The 16,134-nt window shown below is 35.8% G+C and overlaps 1 protein-coding gene across 3 annotated transcripts in view; it reads right to left on the bottom strand.

Moving 5' to 3' along the window:
* Window positions 1-5,052: 5,052 nt before the first annotated feature.
* SCN3A (sodium voltage-gated channel alpha subunit 3) overlaps window positions 5,053-16,134 on the bottom strand; it is an 83,062-nt gene continuing 71,980 nt past the window's right edge. For all 3 annotated transcript variants that reach the window (XM_080667289.1, XM_080667290.1, XM_080667291.1), the window contains exons 19-24: window positions 15,643-15,915; window positions 13,861-13,914; window positions 12,887-13,024; window positions 11,771-11,875; window positions 9,167-9,437; window positions 5,053-8,650 (exon numbers count right to left, since the gene is read on the bottom strand). In XM_080667289.1, coding sequence (XP_080523415.1) covers window positions 7,455-8,650; window positions 9,167-9,437; window positions 11,771-11,875; window positions 12,887-13,024; window positions 13,861-13,914; window positions 15,643-15,915 — 2,037 coding nt within the window. In that variant the 3' untranslated portion in view covers window positions 5,053-7,454. The remainder of the gene's footprint in view (window positions 8,651-9,166; window positions 9,438-11,770; window positions 11,876-12,886; window positions 13,025-13,860; window positions 13,915-15,642; window positions 15,916-16,134) is intronic.

Here is a 16,134-nt window from a genome sequence, read left to right as displayed (position 1 = left end):
CTTCTGGCTGCTCTATTGTTTTGCTTGTATCATGGAGCTACTAGCCTCATAATGTCCACCAAGATCTTGTTGTTTTAGATAATACCCTTAGACATGGAGTTCTTCACTCTCTATTCCAAATAAAGTTAATCCTCTCAGGACCTGCTCCAAAGCTCTTTGTCCTTAACCACAATTAGAGCTAAGACTCCAACTATAGTCCCAAAAGTTAGATTTCTAATTTAATTACATTCAAACATGGTGTGGTCCATATGATATCAGTTCTTTGAAAATTCTTGATACTTGCTTTTTGGTTTGTCATTTAATGTGTTTTAATAAATGTGACTTGTGCATTTGAAAAAATCATGATACTTTTTCAAATGCTACTGAAGAGTTCTTTGTGTGTCTAGTAGGTGAAGCTTTTATTTGTAATCAAAGAATACATGTGCTTTTAGGTTTTTTTATCCACTCATTACATTTTGACTATTGTTAATTTCCACCAGATTCTTTTTTACTTTTTATTTATCTTATGTTTCTATTTTTATTTTTCTTCTTGTGCTTTTAAATTTATTGAATATCAAGTTATTTCATCTTATTCCTGTACTAATCTTAACATTCATTTTTCTTTGTATATCTTTGAAATTTTAAGCATTTTAAGCAAAGTTTAAAGTTCATGGTCCTAACATATGGTGACAGGAGAAAATTTGACTTGGGTGGTGGGCACACAGTACAATATACAGGTCTTATAACGTAGAAGCCCACACCTGAAACCAGGTGATCATGTTGACCAATTGTCACCCCAATAAATTTAGTAAAAAATAATAAAGTTAATATTTTTATCATCCTCCTGAATAATACAGATTTAGAATTTTTGAACTCCAATGTCTTTCGCAGCTTGCATGAAAATGTTTTACTATTTTAGCTCTATTTTTTTTGTTTTAACAACAGAAGTAAAAATTATTATTGCTTTTTGCCATCACTTTTTTAATTTTATCTGTTAATCATACATTTACAGTTTTGTTTTTTGTCTCAACATTCCTTTCTGCATCTTAGAACTTTCTGATGAAATAATTTTTCTTTTACTTGAAGTATATCTTTTAGACATTTCTTTGTGAGAATATATCGGTAATAAAATATCTCCATTTTTGTTTATCTGAAAATGTTTGAATTTCCTTTCTATTCTTAATGATCGTTTTCCTGTGTACAATTACCTGTTTAACAGACATTTTCTTGTAACATTTCTTGCTGTTATATTCAAATTGTTTACTTTGTCTTTCTTTTTACTTCTAAGGTTTTGTCACTTGCTTTGTTGTGAAACTTATTACGATGTGCTTGATTATGGCTCTCTTTTGTTTATCTTGATTAGGATTTTTGTCATTACTGAATGTTAGAATTTTTGTTCATCATCAATACTGAAAAATTCTTGGTCATTACGTAATGACATACTGGATTCCCTTATATTATAATTTCTCTTTTGGAATTCCAATTATGTTATACCTTCACACAACTCCCTTAATTTCTCTTAAGGTAAGGTTTTTCATATATTTTCTATCTTTGCCTCTGCTGTTGTGTTTGTACTTTTTTAAGATTTTAATTCACTGTCTCTCTCTTTCTTTTTTTATTTTAAATATACTTTATTGATTTTTTACAGAGAGGAAGAGAGAGCGATAGTGAGTTAGAAACATCAATGAGAGAGAAACATGGACCAGCTGCCTCCTGCACACCCCCTACTGGGGATGTGCCCGCAACCAAGGTACATGCCCTTGACCAGAATTGAACCTGAGACCTTTCAGTCCCCAGGCCAATGCTCTATCCACTGAGCCAAACTAGTTAGGGCTCTTTCTTTACTTTCATGTAAGTTGCTATATAAGTCTTCCATTTTGTTTTAATTTCACTTATTGTATTCTTTGTTTCTAGAAATGGCATAACATTCTTCAAGTGTACTTCATAATTTTTTATCTCTCCCTCACTATTCATATTTTAAATCCTTTTTTATTTTTTAATACTATTAAGCATACTTATATCCTATATCTGAAGACAGTGGATATGTTCTCCTGTTCCCACTCTGCAGTTTTATTTTCTCATTGTTTACTTTGTTATTTCTCTAATTATGAATTCATGTTTCTTGAACTTTATTTGTGGGATATCTTTGAAGCCTGGCTGAGCTGTGGTCTTTCAGAAAGGATTTCTGTTCATTTCTACCAGAAGCCTGGAACCACTAGCAACTTGTATCTGCTTTAAATTGAATTTTTGCCTTGCAGTATTTTGTACTAGGCTGGTAGTATAAATACGGGTCAAATCTGGGTGAATTCTGGGTTATGAATTTCAAGAGAGATTTTTTTCCCCATAAACCCAGAACTAAGACAAGACACAAGTTTGCTTACCAAGTTGCCTTTCTATCTGCCTTTGCAAGGTTGGTTTTGAAAAATGTTTTCATTAAGTGAGTAGCTTTTTGTGGTCTTGAATTTATTCAGGATCTCTCACTCGAATTGGATCAAAATATTTGTCTTCTATCCCCTGTACCCAGGTCATTAAAATCAAGCTATATGTAACAAGGAGCCACAGAAGACCCCAAAGCAGCCTCTGAATTCAGTGCTTGCTTACCTTTCTCTATCAGCCCCATAGAATTTCCCTTGCTTTCCTGTAAACCCAACCATACAGTAAAATGGTCTTTAAAAATACTGTATTCTGTTCTTAGGTATTTTATGATAGTAAGATTTTAGGATAGTTGTCTCATTATATGATGGAAATATATATTCGTTAAGCAAAATTCTAAGATCACACTAATGTGTACTCATGAATTATCAAATGTGAAGAATATTTACATGATTAAGGTACCAAAATAAAACCTATGTTTTTATTCATGCAATATATGTCTGATTGAAGACAACTAGTAAACCTATTCTTTCATTGATAGAATTAATGAAATGAAGTTTTTGTTTTAGTAGTTTCTGTTAGGTAATATATATTACTTGAAAACCACAGCTAAAAGGTATATAGTATTTCCAAGATATGTGTATATTTTTAACTGATTATAAAGGTGGTGAATTTAGGTGCTAATAAATTTGAGAGTCATTCTCAGTTGGGACTGAAAAAATGTACAGTACTAGTATTATTGTTTGGCACTTAAATATTTTTGTGTGCTCCTGCAAGAATCAATTGTACTAGTAATATATCTGAATACTGATAGTCACTGATGCTCTGGTAATCACTGCTGATAGGAAAGAAGGGTAAAAAAAAATAATGAGATGTGCCCCACACCTTGGATATATACAATCTATTAGAAGAGATAAATGAAAAGGAGGTAATACAGCACATTATGATATACACCATCATTGGTACACTTAAGAAGTCTAAGAAGAAATGATATATTCTACTTGGGGAAATCTGAGGAAGGTTCCTAAAATATGATATTTGAGCCAGTTCTTAAAAGATGAGCAGTGCTTTACCAGAGGGGAAAGGAGAGGGAAGGACACTTTAGGTAAAGAGAATAGCATGTGCAGAGACAGGAGAGATATCAAAACATTGTGTAATGTGATTCCATGGAGGAGAGAGCGAGCCATGACAGATGATAGTAGTGGGATATGTGAAGGGCAGGTTATCCAGAGTATTTTTTTTTTACTCCATACTAAGGTAAAATTGATCTCTCAGTAATGGGGTGCTGTCTAGTTTAGAAGGTTTCTGATATGTATTTCTATATATCAACTGGCAGAATTCAGAGGACAGAGAGATTCTGAAGAGGAGAGGAGAGGAGAGGAGAGGAGGGGAGGGGAGGGGAGGGGAGGGGAGGGGAGGGGAGGGGAGGGGAAATGCAGCTAACAAAAGGATCTTTAAGAGTGAGTAACAACAAATGTTTGGATGCATTAGATCATTAATTCTTTTCTCTGTAAAAAGAATAGAACATTTTTGATGTTTTAAGGTAAGAGAATGATGAGCTTCTTTCTTTTGTGATTAAAACCAGTACTTTAGGGAATATGAAATTAAGCCCAACTTCTTCATGTTTTGTGGCAAATGTTAATTAATGATCAAGAAATAAGTAATTTTTGATTTCAGACAATTTCACAAATGACTAATGATTTCTTTGCTTTAGTCTCTTTGGTTATATATTAGATGTTATCTTTTAGAAATCTGTAATATCACAAAGAAGAAATAATAGCTATATTTTCAATTATTTTAAACATCATTCAACCTTGTAGTATAAAATCTTTGAGGTCAAGAAGACTTTTAATGGGATTAAAGTCAAGGCCAAATGTGTTTCTGTCTATTTAAAGTTATCTGAGTAATATTTTAAAACAGTGGTTCTCAACCTTTCTAATGCCGCGACCATTTAATACAGTTCCTCATGTTGTGGTGACCCCCAACCATAAAATTATTTTTCTTGCTACTTCATAACTGTAATTTTGCTACTGTTATGAATCATAATGTAAATATCTGTGTTTTCTGATGGTCTTAGGCGACCCTTCTAGCGGTTCTCAACCTGTGGGTCGCGACCCACAGGTTGAGAACCGCTGCTGTAGAGCCTAAGACCATCGGAAAACACAGATATTTAACAGCAAAATTATAGTTATGAAGTAGCAACGAAAATAATTTTATGGTTGGGAGTCACCACAACATGAGGAACTGTATTAAAGGGTCGCGGCATTAGAAAGGTTGAGAACCACTGTTTTAAAAGGTATATTGACTCTCTATTTTAGAAGATGGTTATTTAGATACAATTTATATCAATTAATAGATTGCTTAGCTAATAATTACATAATAGGATACATAAAAAGGCTAAGGACTTTGCAAAGTAATACTTCTCTGTGGTGGTGGCAAGATATGAAAATTTATTTGAGCAGAAGTCAATGAATTTCAATTAAGTCACCTTTTATCATTTATGTTGGGGTTAGGGTTAAATATGAAATGCATATTTAGATCCAATTCATCTTCAAAACACATGCATTATAACTGAAGTTTACCACTGATAATAAATATTTGGTTTTGACATGACATCAATCCAAGGAACCCTGAAAAAAGTTAATATAAATCCTCAATTACTGCATTATTAATATTTTATCTGTAAATAGAAGTTCATAAAATCCATTTAAATAATGAAGTATATAAGATTTATTAACTACTAAGAAATTTGGAGATGGTAACAGTTACACTGATAGAAGTTGAGATTAAAATGATTACAGCCAAAGGAATTAATTTTGAGTTAATGATCATTGTAGAGAGCTACTGTTATTATTAGGATACCTACAAACTGGAACTTGTGGGTTTGATCTTTTGCACACACAAAAGTTCACAAAAGTGCTTTATTCTGTAGTACTGCTTGGTGGATCATGCCCTAGGTTGTTATATAATTCATGTGAACTTTTATGTATACAGATGTCAGATCAAGTACAGGTTTTACTAATGATATATACTTTAAACTTAGAACAATAAAAAAAAAAAAACAGAGGCCAAGAAATTAAATACAATAAAAAATGAAATATTTATTCTTTTGGCTCAATAATGACGTAGCTCACCATTCTTTTTTAGTAATAGCAATTCCCTGCATGCAGTTCATCAGTACACTACAAGTTAATAGTTTTGTAAAATGAATTAACATTATATTTTTGGTTTGTGCAAAAAATTATATCATTTCAGATCATTGCACAACTTTGCCACTTTGTTCATGGCTGGAAAGGACACAGCCCAAGTTATAACTCTAATAGCTTTATTGTAGCAGGAATTAAAAAAATAAGACTAGTCTGCATAAGCAAATACTACAAAAGTTGAGTTAAAAAAAAACCTTCCATGAATAAAGGGTTATACTGAGGCAACCAGAATTGGTAAAAATGATCTAGGTTTGAGTTTTTGACCAATATATCTACTATTGGTATGGTAGAAAATATAACAAAGAAATTCACAAAACCCAGTGTCTAACTTTTATTTTAGGAAATTATCCTTTGAAAAGTCTTATGAATTCAAAAGTTTGGAGTTGTGATTAAAAATAAGAAGCAAAAGCAGAAAGCAAAATAAGTTGCCATGTCATCAACCTGAAAATAATTTTCTTATGTACAAATGTGACAATTAAAATTGATCATATTTTTACATTATATTTCAACAAGTGTTGGACATATTTATAGCAAAATATGAAGTATACAGGTTTTGACAACAGGCAGTAATGCAGTGTTTCTTTGAGATCTAGAGAGGCACCACACAACACTCAAATTAAATTATAAATGCAAAAGTCAAAGTGCTTTTAAATAACTGCAAGCTATTCTGCTTGACATACTAGACGGAGAACTGGTTGAATTCAGTCTACCACCAACATGTCACTTCTTCTAACCAAGACTTATGAAGAATGGATTGAGTAAAATAGAGCAGCATAGGCAATATCAACATGCATTAGTGATAGTCTTCAAACTATTTATGTTTAATGAATGGTACAGGATATATCCCTGTTGGAAGCTCGCAAAAGACACATACACTGTGGTACATATTTGATTTAATAGAACTTGTTTATCAGGCTGTATATATACTTATATATATATATATATATATATTTGCCCAAACATGCACCACAGGAAAAAATAACTATTTACATAACAGGGTGTTTAATAAAATGTCAGCTTTGCTAAGAGCAAAAGATGGCAAAACAATACTGCAGCAGAAAGTGGAACAACTATTCTAAAGTGATACTTTAGATAGACTATACTTTCCTAGAACAGATTATTAAATTATTTTTTGAAAGCATTTAACCAAAATTAAATATAGAACTCTGGAACTTGGAATAAAATTTGCACTTGCTGAAACAGAACACTTTGCATAAAAATAATCCTTTAAAATTAGAGGAGACTTTACAGGCACATAACTGTTCAGATATAAACAAACATAGACAAACACTTTCAAAATTAAAATCATCTAGAAAATGGAAGTACCTGAAATTGTTGATATTACAATTTTGTTTCTGGTTTTGAGCTAGAATTTCATCTCTCAGACAAAACACTTTTGTCTGATTATTTGAGAAACTTTTGGAGTAGGAACACAGGGATCATATACTTTTTTCTCAACTTAAACCTCATTTACAAAAATAGTGACATACTATTATGAATAAACTATGAATTAGGGACCAGGGAATCCACTAGAACAAATTTTGTAAAAATATGGCAGATATGGAAGTTAAAAATAGAGTGGATGCTAGTACTGTACTAAAGGTGTTTGGTGTAGTTACAATGATCACTGCACAACTATCCCTACAGTCTAGGTAGCTGTTGAGTTTCTCCTCAGCAGTGTCAGCTGGTAATGAGAACAGCAACCTTTTGTCAATGTTGATACCCTGACTCACAGAGTTGTAGTGACGGAGAGGCCACTGTCTTGTTATAGGCACTGACCATGAGTATTTGTTAAAACAGTCAGTTTGGCATAGACCTCCTCTGGGAGTCCTGTTGACACATAGACTTTACCTTCATAGGCTGTAAACAATTGATTACAAAGATAATTCTTTGTTTTTACTTCTGATTTTCCCTGACCTCTTTCCCTTTGCTTTCTTTTTCTGGTTTGTCTTTCTCAAACTTTTCTTTGTCTGGCTTTGTTACACTATCATAGGAAGGAGGAGAGGTGGTAGAGGAACTTCCATCTGTTTTTTCTGGGGTGGAGTTCCCATTTAATTTGTCAATAATCATGTCTTCTTTTATAGGTAAGTCAACCCTCCCTTTGATTGCCTCTTTATTATATTTACTTGATACCTTTTTTAACCTTTGCTTTAAAAGATAACATCTGAAATTACGCTGAATAATAGCAGCAGACACCTCCTCTTGTTTGCGTTTCAAAGTGGTGGTGATGGGTTCATAGGAGACTTTGGATGGGTTTGATGCCATGAACCGGTCTTCCATCTGTATTCGAAGGGCATCCATCTCTCCACTCTCACCCAAAACACGCTTTGTAAAGGCAAATAAAATGTCGAGGCAGTGGATCCGGTCCCCACTGACCATGGGCAGGTCCATGGCAATAAGCTGAACTTTGTTTGGTTTTGCTACCAGAAGAGGAGGATCCAGGGCAGCTGCAAAATCAGAGAGCTTGGAGAACTCTATAAACTGGGTGGCATCGGGGTCAAACTTCTCCCAGACCTCGTAGAACATCTCAAAGTCATCCTCACTCAGGGGCTCTGCACTTTCTTCAGTAGCGACACTGAAGTTCTCCAGGATGACAGCGATGTACATGTTCACCACAACCAGGAATGATATGATGATGTAACTGACAAAAAAGAAAATCCCAACAGATGGGTTCCCACAGTCTCCCTTAACTGAGCTTCCAGGGTGAATTGTATCAGGGTCACAGTCAGGTGGTGCACTGTTGAGAATAGGTGCTAACAAACCATCCCAGCCAGCAGAGGTGGTAATCTGGAACAGGCAGATCATACTGTTGCCAAAAGTTTCAAAGTTGAACATGTCATCAATTCCAGCTTCCTTTTTAACATAAGCAAAGTTGGACATTCCAAAGATGGCGTAGATGAACATGACCAGGAAGAGCAGGAGGCCGATGTTAAACAATGCAGGAAGGGACATCATCAGAGCAAAGAGCAGCGTGCGGATCCCCTTTGCCCCTTTGATCAGACGTAAGATTCGGCCAATCCTGGCAAGACGGATCACTCGGAACAGGGTAGGGGACACAAAATATTTTTCTATCATCTCAGCTAGAAACATGCCTATGGAAAAATACAGAAAACCACTCAACAATGAATATCTTATGCTTACATGAATATTTTATATCTTTTTGCAAGTTCTATAAAAACAACAAATTCATTATGAATATAAACCTTTGCTAAATATTTAGATCCACTTCCTAATTTAGCAGTTAAAGATTACAGTTTTATACAATTATTATGTAATGTCATAAACCTATATAGATTTTTGCAAAATCCAACAAAGTAAATAATCTCATAGTGATATAGCAATTTAAGTTTATACACACCATTTTCTATGAACAGGTATCCTCATAATATGAAATGTGCTAATTACAAAGATTTTTTTCTGAAATTTACAAATATATTATTTTTTATTTTTTAATATCAACATTTTTCAATTAGAGGAAAATGAACAAGACTGTTAAACTTCAGATCTACACACATTATGATTCTCATATCTTATTTCCATGTTACACAGCTGTCAGGCCTCGAGGGACCTTCCTACAATAGACCTCTCTGTAATGAAAGCATCCTTACCTACAATGGAGAGAATCACCACCACAAAGTCAAAAATGTTCCAGCCTATGGTGAAGTAGTAGTATCTGAGGGAGATGAGCTTTAGCACAAATTCTCCAGTGAACAGGATAATGAACACAAGGTTGATCCGGGATAAAACTAGAGTCATGTATTTGCTCTGGTCATCTGTTTCCACCATCATGGTGACCATGTTCAGGCAGATAAGGATCATGATGCTGATATCAAAGACTTGTCTGGTTACAAAATCAAAGACCATTCCTTGGAATTTGTTCTAGAAAAAGAGAGAGGATAGGGATAGTTAATATGCATATTTCATAAATAATGATCCAATAAAATTACAAAGTTCCACCAATGGCCATGAGATGTACACCCTTCTTATATAACCCCAGACAATTATGTATGCTTCATTTCTCTTATGTTTAAAAAAAGAGAAAGAAGTGAAAAAAGTGTTTTGTGTCCAGCCAATGTGGCTCAGTGGTTGAGCATTGACCCATGAACCAGGAGGTCATGGTTCAATTCCTGGTTAGTGTACCTGCCCAGGTTGTGGGCTCGATCCCCAGTGTAGGGCATGCAGGAGGCCGCTGATCAATGATTCTCTGTCATCATCGATGTTTCTATCTCTCTCTCTCCCTCTCCCTTCCTCTCTGAAATCAATCAAATATATTAAAAAAAAAAAAAGAAAAAGTCATTTGACAAGAGCAAAACATAATTGGTTTATTTAGGTTCTATGGAAAGATAAAGCTGAATAAGGCATAAATTGGTGGCAATTGGCTGATAAGATGTATGGGCTTTGCTTGACTTTAATAACTGATTATACAAAAAATAACGGCAACTAGTAATGAATATTTACAAAGTAGGTTAATGTAGACAGACTTGTACAATACTTCAATTCATTTATCAATACTTTAGGACTGATGGTATCTTTTTTCAATCTCTCTCTCCCACAAAATATGTCAGTCATTTTCTATTTAATTCTACCTCTTCTAACTGAAATATTTAAATGACCTTCAGTAAAGCAGGTCATGCCCTTTTGTGTACCCTGGACCTCCTCCCATCTCCTGCCCAACTCTAACTACTCTTAAACATACGGTGAAGTGAAGCCTTTTATAAGATTCATGAGACCCTGTCTAGTCCCAGTTCTAGCAATTACAGGCTTTATGACTCGAAGTATGATATTTACCTTCTTTGGGCCTCAGTTTCCTTATTACTTACACATCTGAGAGGATAGATGAGCTAGAGTACAGCTCTGTGAGCATAATACCTCATTATCATGCCTTCCTATTATTAGGGAGCTCTACAGAGTATGCATTCCAAATATGTCTTTTTTGTGTGTGTATTTCATGAAACAAACTATTTTGATGACATCCTTTTCCTTTCTAAAAAGGTTAAGAATATTTTTAGTCATAAGAATAAAGAGAACAAACAGCATAGAGGGAGGCCATGGGTGTGGGATGGAAAATCTGAAAAACTCCATCTACTTAAAAGGCTAAGAGGGTACCCTATAACAAGATCAGAGGAGCAGGATCACGGTGCATTGCTGGCAGCAGTGGGAGCATTAAGCCTGAGTGGGAAGCAGTTACCTGGAACCCTTTAGTTTGAGGCTTTCAACTGACAAGACTGTAAAGAACGTTTCCCCTTTTTAAAGAACTTAGTAATTCTTATTGTCTTATCAAGTGTAGCAGTTGTGAATTGTGTTACACAATATGGACTTCACAATCAGGGCATATTATGTGTTGGTGATATCACACAATATGCTCTGATCTGGAGCACTGCCCAGTTTCATCCTATGGAAATCAGGCTTTGGAATTTTAAAGAAGACTAGAGGCCCAGCACACGATTAAATCATGCGGGTAGGGTCCCTAGGCCTAGCCTCCTGTGATCAGGGCCATCTTCTGCCTGTTTGCCAGTCCCCAGGCTGAATGCCAACTCTGCCACCAGGCTGTCAGGCCTTTGGGATCACCAGCTCATCCCCAGCTGCTCTGGGGCTCAAGCCTGTGGGAAAGCGGGCACCGGAGACTTCGCCTCCATGCTCATGTGCTGGACTGGCCGCTGATGGAATGCGCTGCCTGCTTGGGCTGCTCATGCAGGCGCCGCCACCACCACCACTGCTGCTGCCACTGCCACTGCTGCTGGGGCTTGAGGTGCTGACGGAGGTTGCAGGGCGTGCCTGCGACCTACCTGCCCCGTCGTGAGTGGCCCCGAGCGGGCAATGCGTTCCATCAGCGGCTGGCCCAGCACGTGCGCATGGAGGTGAAGTTGCCTGCGCCCACTTTCTCACAGGCCTGAGCCCCCAAGCAGCTGGGGATGAGCTCGTGATCCCAAAGGCCTGACAGCCAGTCTGATCCTTCTGCCACCCACCCTGATTCCCCCATTCACCATAGCTGATCCATCAGAGTGGCGGGCCAGGGGGAGGGACCAAGAGTTCAGCAGTTTGGCCCGCTTGCCAGTTGCCAGTCCCACCCTGCTCCCGCTCGCAGGGCGGGGGTGGGAGGGTAGGGGCGGGGTAGGGACAGAGAAGTGGTCAATGCCACCTCCTGGTGACTGGTTGTTTGGTCGTTCTGGTCATTAGGGCTTTTTATATATATATAGATGAGTCATTCTTACTGCAGGCCGAGGTATGGGTTTCTGAGGTTTCTTGGACCCAAGTTTCTTCATTGCATTGTAATATTTTTTTTGTTCCTCTGTCATAAAGATGTCCTGACCTCCAAAGTAAAGACACAGAATAAAATTGGTTACAATCCCAACATGTGTTACAACAACACTTTTATAAAAATATTTCTGGGTCTTTCCTTTAATCCTCTCTCCGTTTTTAAATGGATTATTATCCTGCTTCATACAGATTTTTCTACTTTTCCCATTTATGTGATATTCTGAGTACTTAAATATTATGCAAACCCTGTAACCACATAAAACTCTGATTAGCACAGGATCTTAATTTGATTATAACATGTTTAGAAGGAGGATCAGAGGTCTGATATATTTTGGTGAAAGAAAAAATGTTTTCTTAAACTATTTCACTGTTGACAGTTTTACTTCCTTATTCAACAATTTTTGAGCACGTCTTGTATCTGGTATCAGACTTTCATAGACACACATAGATATATAAGATACAAGCACTGCAGGCACTGCAGAGATAACAATAAATTCCAAGACTCAGAAATGGGCTTTGTATGGGAGAGTACCCGTAAGCTAGACCTTAAAGGATGGTTAAGGGTTTGCTAAGCAAAGCAGTCCAGGCAGAAAACATATTCTACATGAAGGTAGAAGAATATGGCTTGTTCAGAAAAGGGCAGAAAATCCGTGTAGCTGTGAGTATAGAAAATGATAGTAGTGTTGATGGGGGGCGGGTAGTAACTGAGGACTAGGGAAGTGGATATAGAAGATATGTTATGGAGAAAATGAGGCTGGAAAACTGGGAGGAGATCATTCCTGAAATGCTTCGTAAGCAAGGATAAAACATTGGAGGCCCACTGGATGTTTTGAAGCAGTGGCCATATTTTTGGGTCAGAAAGACTCTATTAGCAGATCTGCAGAGGATGCACCTGGAGAGGAGCCACTGACTAGAGCTGGACTCCTCTGCAGCTGAACTGACCATATAGTGAATGGAAAAGAGTATAAAAATGATCTTAAAAACGATCTAAGTCTGTCATAACTGTGAGTGTTCATATATAACAGAGAAAAGCTCAGAATGGAGAAAGCTGAGAGCTGAGGAATACTTATCTTCTTTTTCTGTTGGTTGAAGTTATCTATGATGACACCAATGAACAGATTCAGAGTGAAGAATGACCCAAAGATGATAAAGATGACAAAGTATAAGTACATGTACAGATTTTCTTCATATACAGGCTGAAGTTTAACCTAAATAATATTAAAAATATAAAATATTTAAAAACACAATAAATACTTAAACCAAATAACAATTTGATGAGTGTTGTTACTTAATATAGAGCTACTTTTGCCTTGCCCTGAAATAGTAGTTTGCGAAAACAATTCTTTTTCAAATTGTTGTGAAGTATAAGGAAAGTTTGTAATTTTTATGAGTGTTCTTGCATCTGTTTTCCCATTGTAGCTTATCCGTACATATTATTTAGAGTACGTAACAGTGGTAAAAACAAGGGCAAACATTTTGAGCCTATTATTAGTCATATATATTTTTGCAGTGTTTTCAATTTGGGTTTGGAAATGCTGGCTCTTGGAGATACAGCTTTAATAACAGAACATCAACTTCTCAGAGGAAAATTCAGCATAAACGATATGTTCTGAGGAATTATTTTTATTCCTATTCTTAAAATTGAATTTCCTTGAAACTTGCTTGCTTTTATCATGGTATTTTTGGAAGTTGTTTCCCAGACCCTGGTTGTTTATCATACTCACCAGGGATAGGGAGAGACCTTTCTTAATCTTAACAGTCTCATTGGCTGGATCAATTTTATACCTTCTGATCCAAGAAGTTAGATAGCTTTTTTTTTTTCTAGGAAGTTAGATATATTTTCATTTTAGATACATAAAATAGACATATGTTAACCAAAAATAATCTGTATTGAAGTGTATGGTTTTAAAAAGGTCATTTCTACATACAATTGTAAATGATCTGATAACATCTAATATAAAATTCTGGGCCTTTCAGTTAAATTATCACAGATGTTCACTATGAAATATCTAGTAGCTATAAATAGTTTTTAAGCGACACTTACATCTCGTGAATCAACAGCTGCATACATAATGTCCATCCAGCCTTTAAATGTGGCCTGTAAACAACACATATTTGAATTCTGCATAAAAACCTAATCCAAGAATATGCATTTTACCTTATGAAAACATGATAGTGTTATTACAAATAACTTTTTGTACAATGTTATGGAGTTGAATGAAGAAATGAAACTGAAATAGAACAAGATTTTATTTTGAGTCTGGGACTTGTATTCTTTGTTTCTCTTGGAAGGTTTTCCCTTTTTTTAAGCTCAAATTTAACTAGATCAGCCGTGGGCAAACTACTGCCCGCGGGCCGGATCCGCCTGTTCGGCTGTTCTATCCGGCCCGTGGAGCCAAAAGAGCAGAGGGTTCTCTTGCTCTCCCCTCCGCTCCTTCACCAGCAGCAGTGTTAACATGGCAACGTCGGCAAACACGGCCGCAGCTCCTTCTTCTGAGTGGGCGGATTTATATCCTCCCATTCAGTAGAAGGAACAACCTCTCAATCTTCCAGAGGCTCCTTGTAATGCCCGCGGAAGCGTCTCCCCTGGGAATGCGTAGACATGTTATCGTGGTGATGTAGGGAGACACGCCTCTGGAGAGCACAGTATCAGAGCATTAGCTAAAAAGGAGACCAACAACACTGTTCCCACTGAATTTGATGTTTTAAAGACCAAAAACCTTTCAACCCAGTCTACATTGCCATCTACATCTACATCCCGGGCATAATTTGGAAGTTGCACTAAAGAAAATGTTTAATTTACTGTTTACACATTTTGTTCTTTTCTATTTGTTTTAGTTTTAAATTATTTTATTATATTTAAGTTTAATTTGAAAGGCTTTTGTACCTTTCCTTTGTTAGGCAATTTTATTTTGCCTTTGCCATCTTCAATATAAGGTATGTTATTGTGCTATGATTCCTCCATTTTTTGAAGTTTCAAATTACAATAATTAGTGTTTACATTCTTGTTAAAATGTTTGAAATGAATAAAACTATTGAAATAATTAAAAAAAAGACCATACCCTTTTATGTAATGATGCTTACTTTGAATTTATATTAGTTCACACAAACACTCCATCCATGCTTTTGTTCCGGCCCTCCGGTCCAGTTTAAGAACCCATTGTGGCCCTCGAGTCAAAAAGTTTGCCCACCCCTGAACTAGATGCTTGATTCATAAAACCCCATCTCCATCTCAGATCCTTTTCATACCAAAAGTTGAGCTCTGTGATTCAAACCTATGACATGTTTAAACACAGTTCAGTCATTTTCATTAAGTAATTATCGATTAGTTAATATACTGTCAATTAAGTCAAAATTATTAAACATTACTCATTTTTAAATTCACTCTATTAAGTTTGCATTTTTACATATATTAGAAGCATACTCTTTAGATGTTGGAATAATTAACTATATGGCTAATAATCCATCCATTTAATTCATTACTCAATATACTAGTATACATTGTTATTTTAATACATAAAATTGCTCCTTTGGCAATGATTGCTACAAAAACTTAGAAATGCTAATGGCACAGTAGTGCTCGATAATATTATAAGGAAATACAGGAAGCAAAAAATATAAAATACATTATGTACCAAAAACACACTAAAAGCTGAACACTGGGGAAAATACATGACAAAATAATTGCAAAACATCTTTACAGTCAAGTCAAGCTTGTAGTATAGGTGTTATCATCCACTGCTTTTGTACTGTCAGATATTAATCATTCAAACAAAGAGCATCAGAGAAATGAAGATGTTTCAAAACTCACACAGCAGCCACTTACCACTTGCAGCAATGCGAGATATCCAGCACCGACATTGTCAAAGTTTACTTTCACGTTTTTCCACCGAGCTTGCTTGCCAAGAGCCTGGCAATCGCTAAAGTTGTTGACTTCACTAACTTCAAACATGTTACCCGTTGTTGTGTTAACACAATGGTAGAACTTGCCAGCAAACAAATTCACACCCATGATGCTAAAGATCAGCCAGAAGATGAGACAAACCAAGAGCACATTCATGATAGAGGGAATTGCTCCAATAAGAGCATTCACAACCACCTAGAAGAAGAAATGAGGATAAGGCATCTTATGAATCATTAAAATGGAAACCATTTCTTTCCTTTATTTAATACTAAATGGGTGTGATAATAAAATAAAAATCTAGATGGACAAGTTGTTTCTTCTAGTATTTTCTAGGACATATTTGATGAAGGAAAACACATAACTAGAGAGCTAAAGGATTTAAGGAAAACAAAATATATCAAAACATGAAAAGAA

The sequence above is a fragment of the Plecotus auritus genome (assembly GCF_963455305.1).
Source record: "Plecotus auritus genome assembly, chromosome: 5".
NCBI classification, from domain to species: Eukaryota; Metazoa; Chordata; class Mammalia; order Chiroptera; family Vespertilionidae; genus Plecotus; species Plecotus auritus.
The sequence above is the reverse complement of the archived record's forward strand: the minus strand, read 5'-3'. Positions and strand labels throughout refer to the sequence as shown.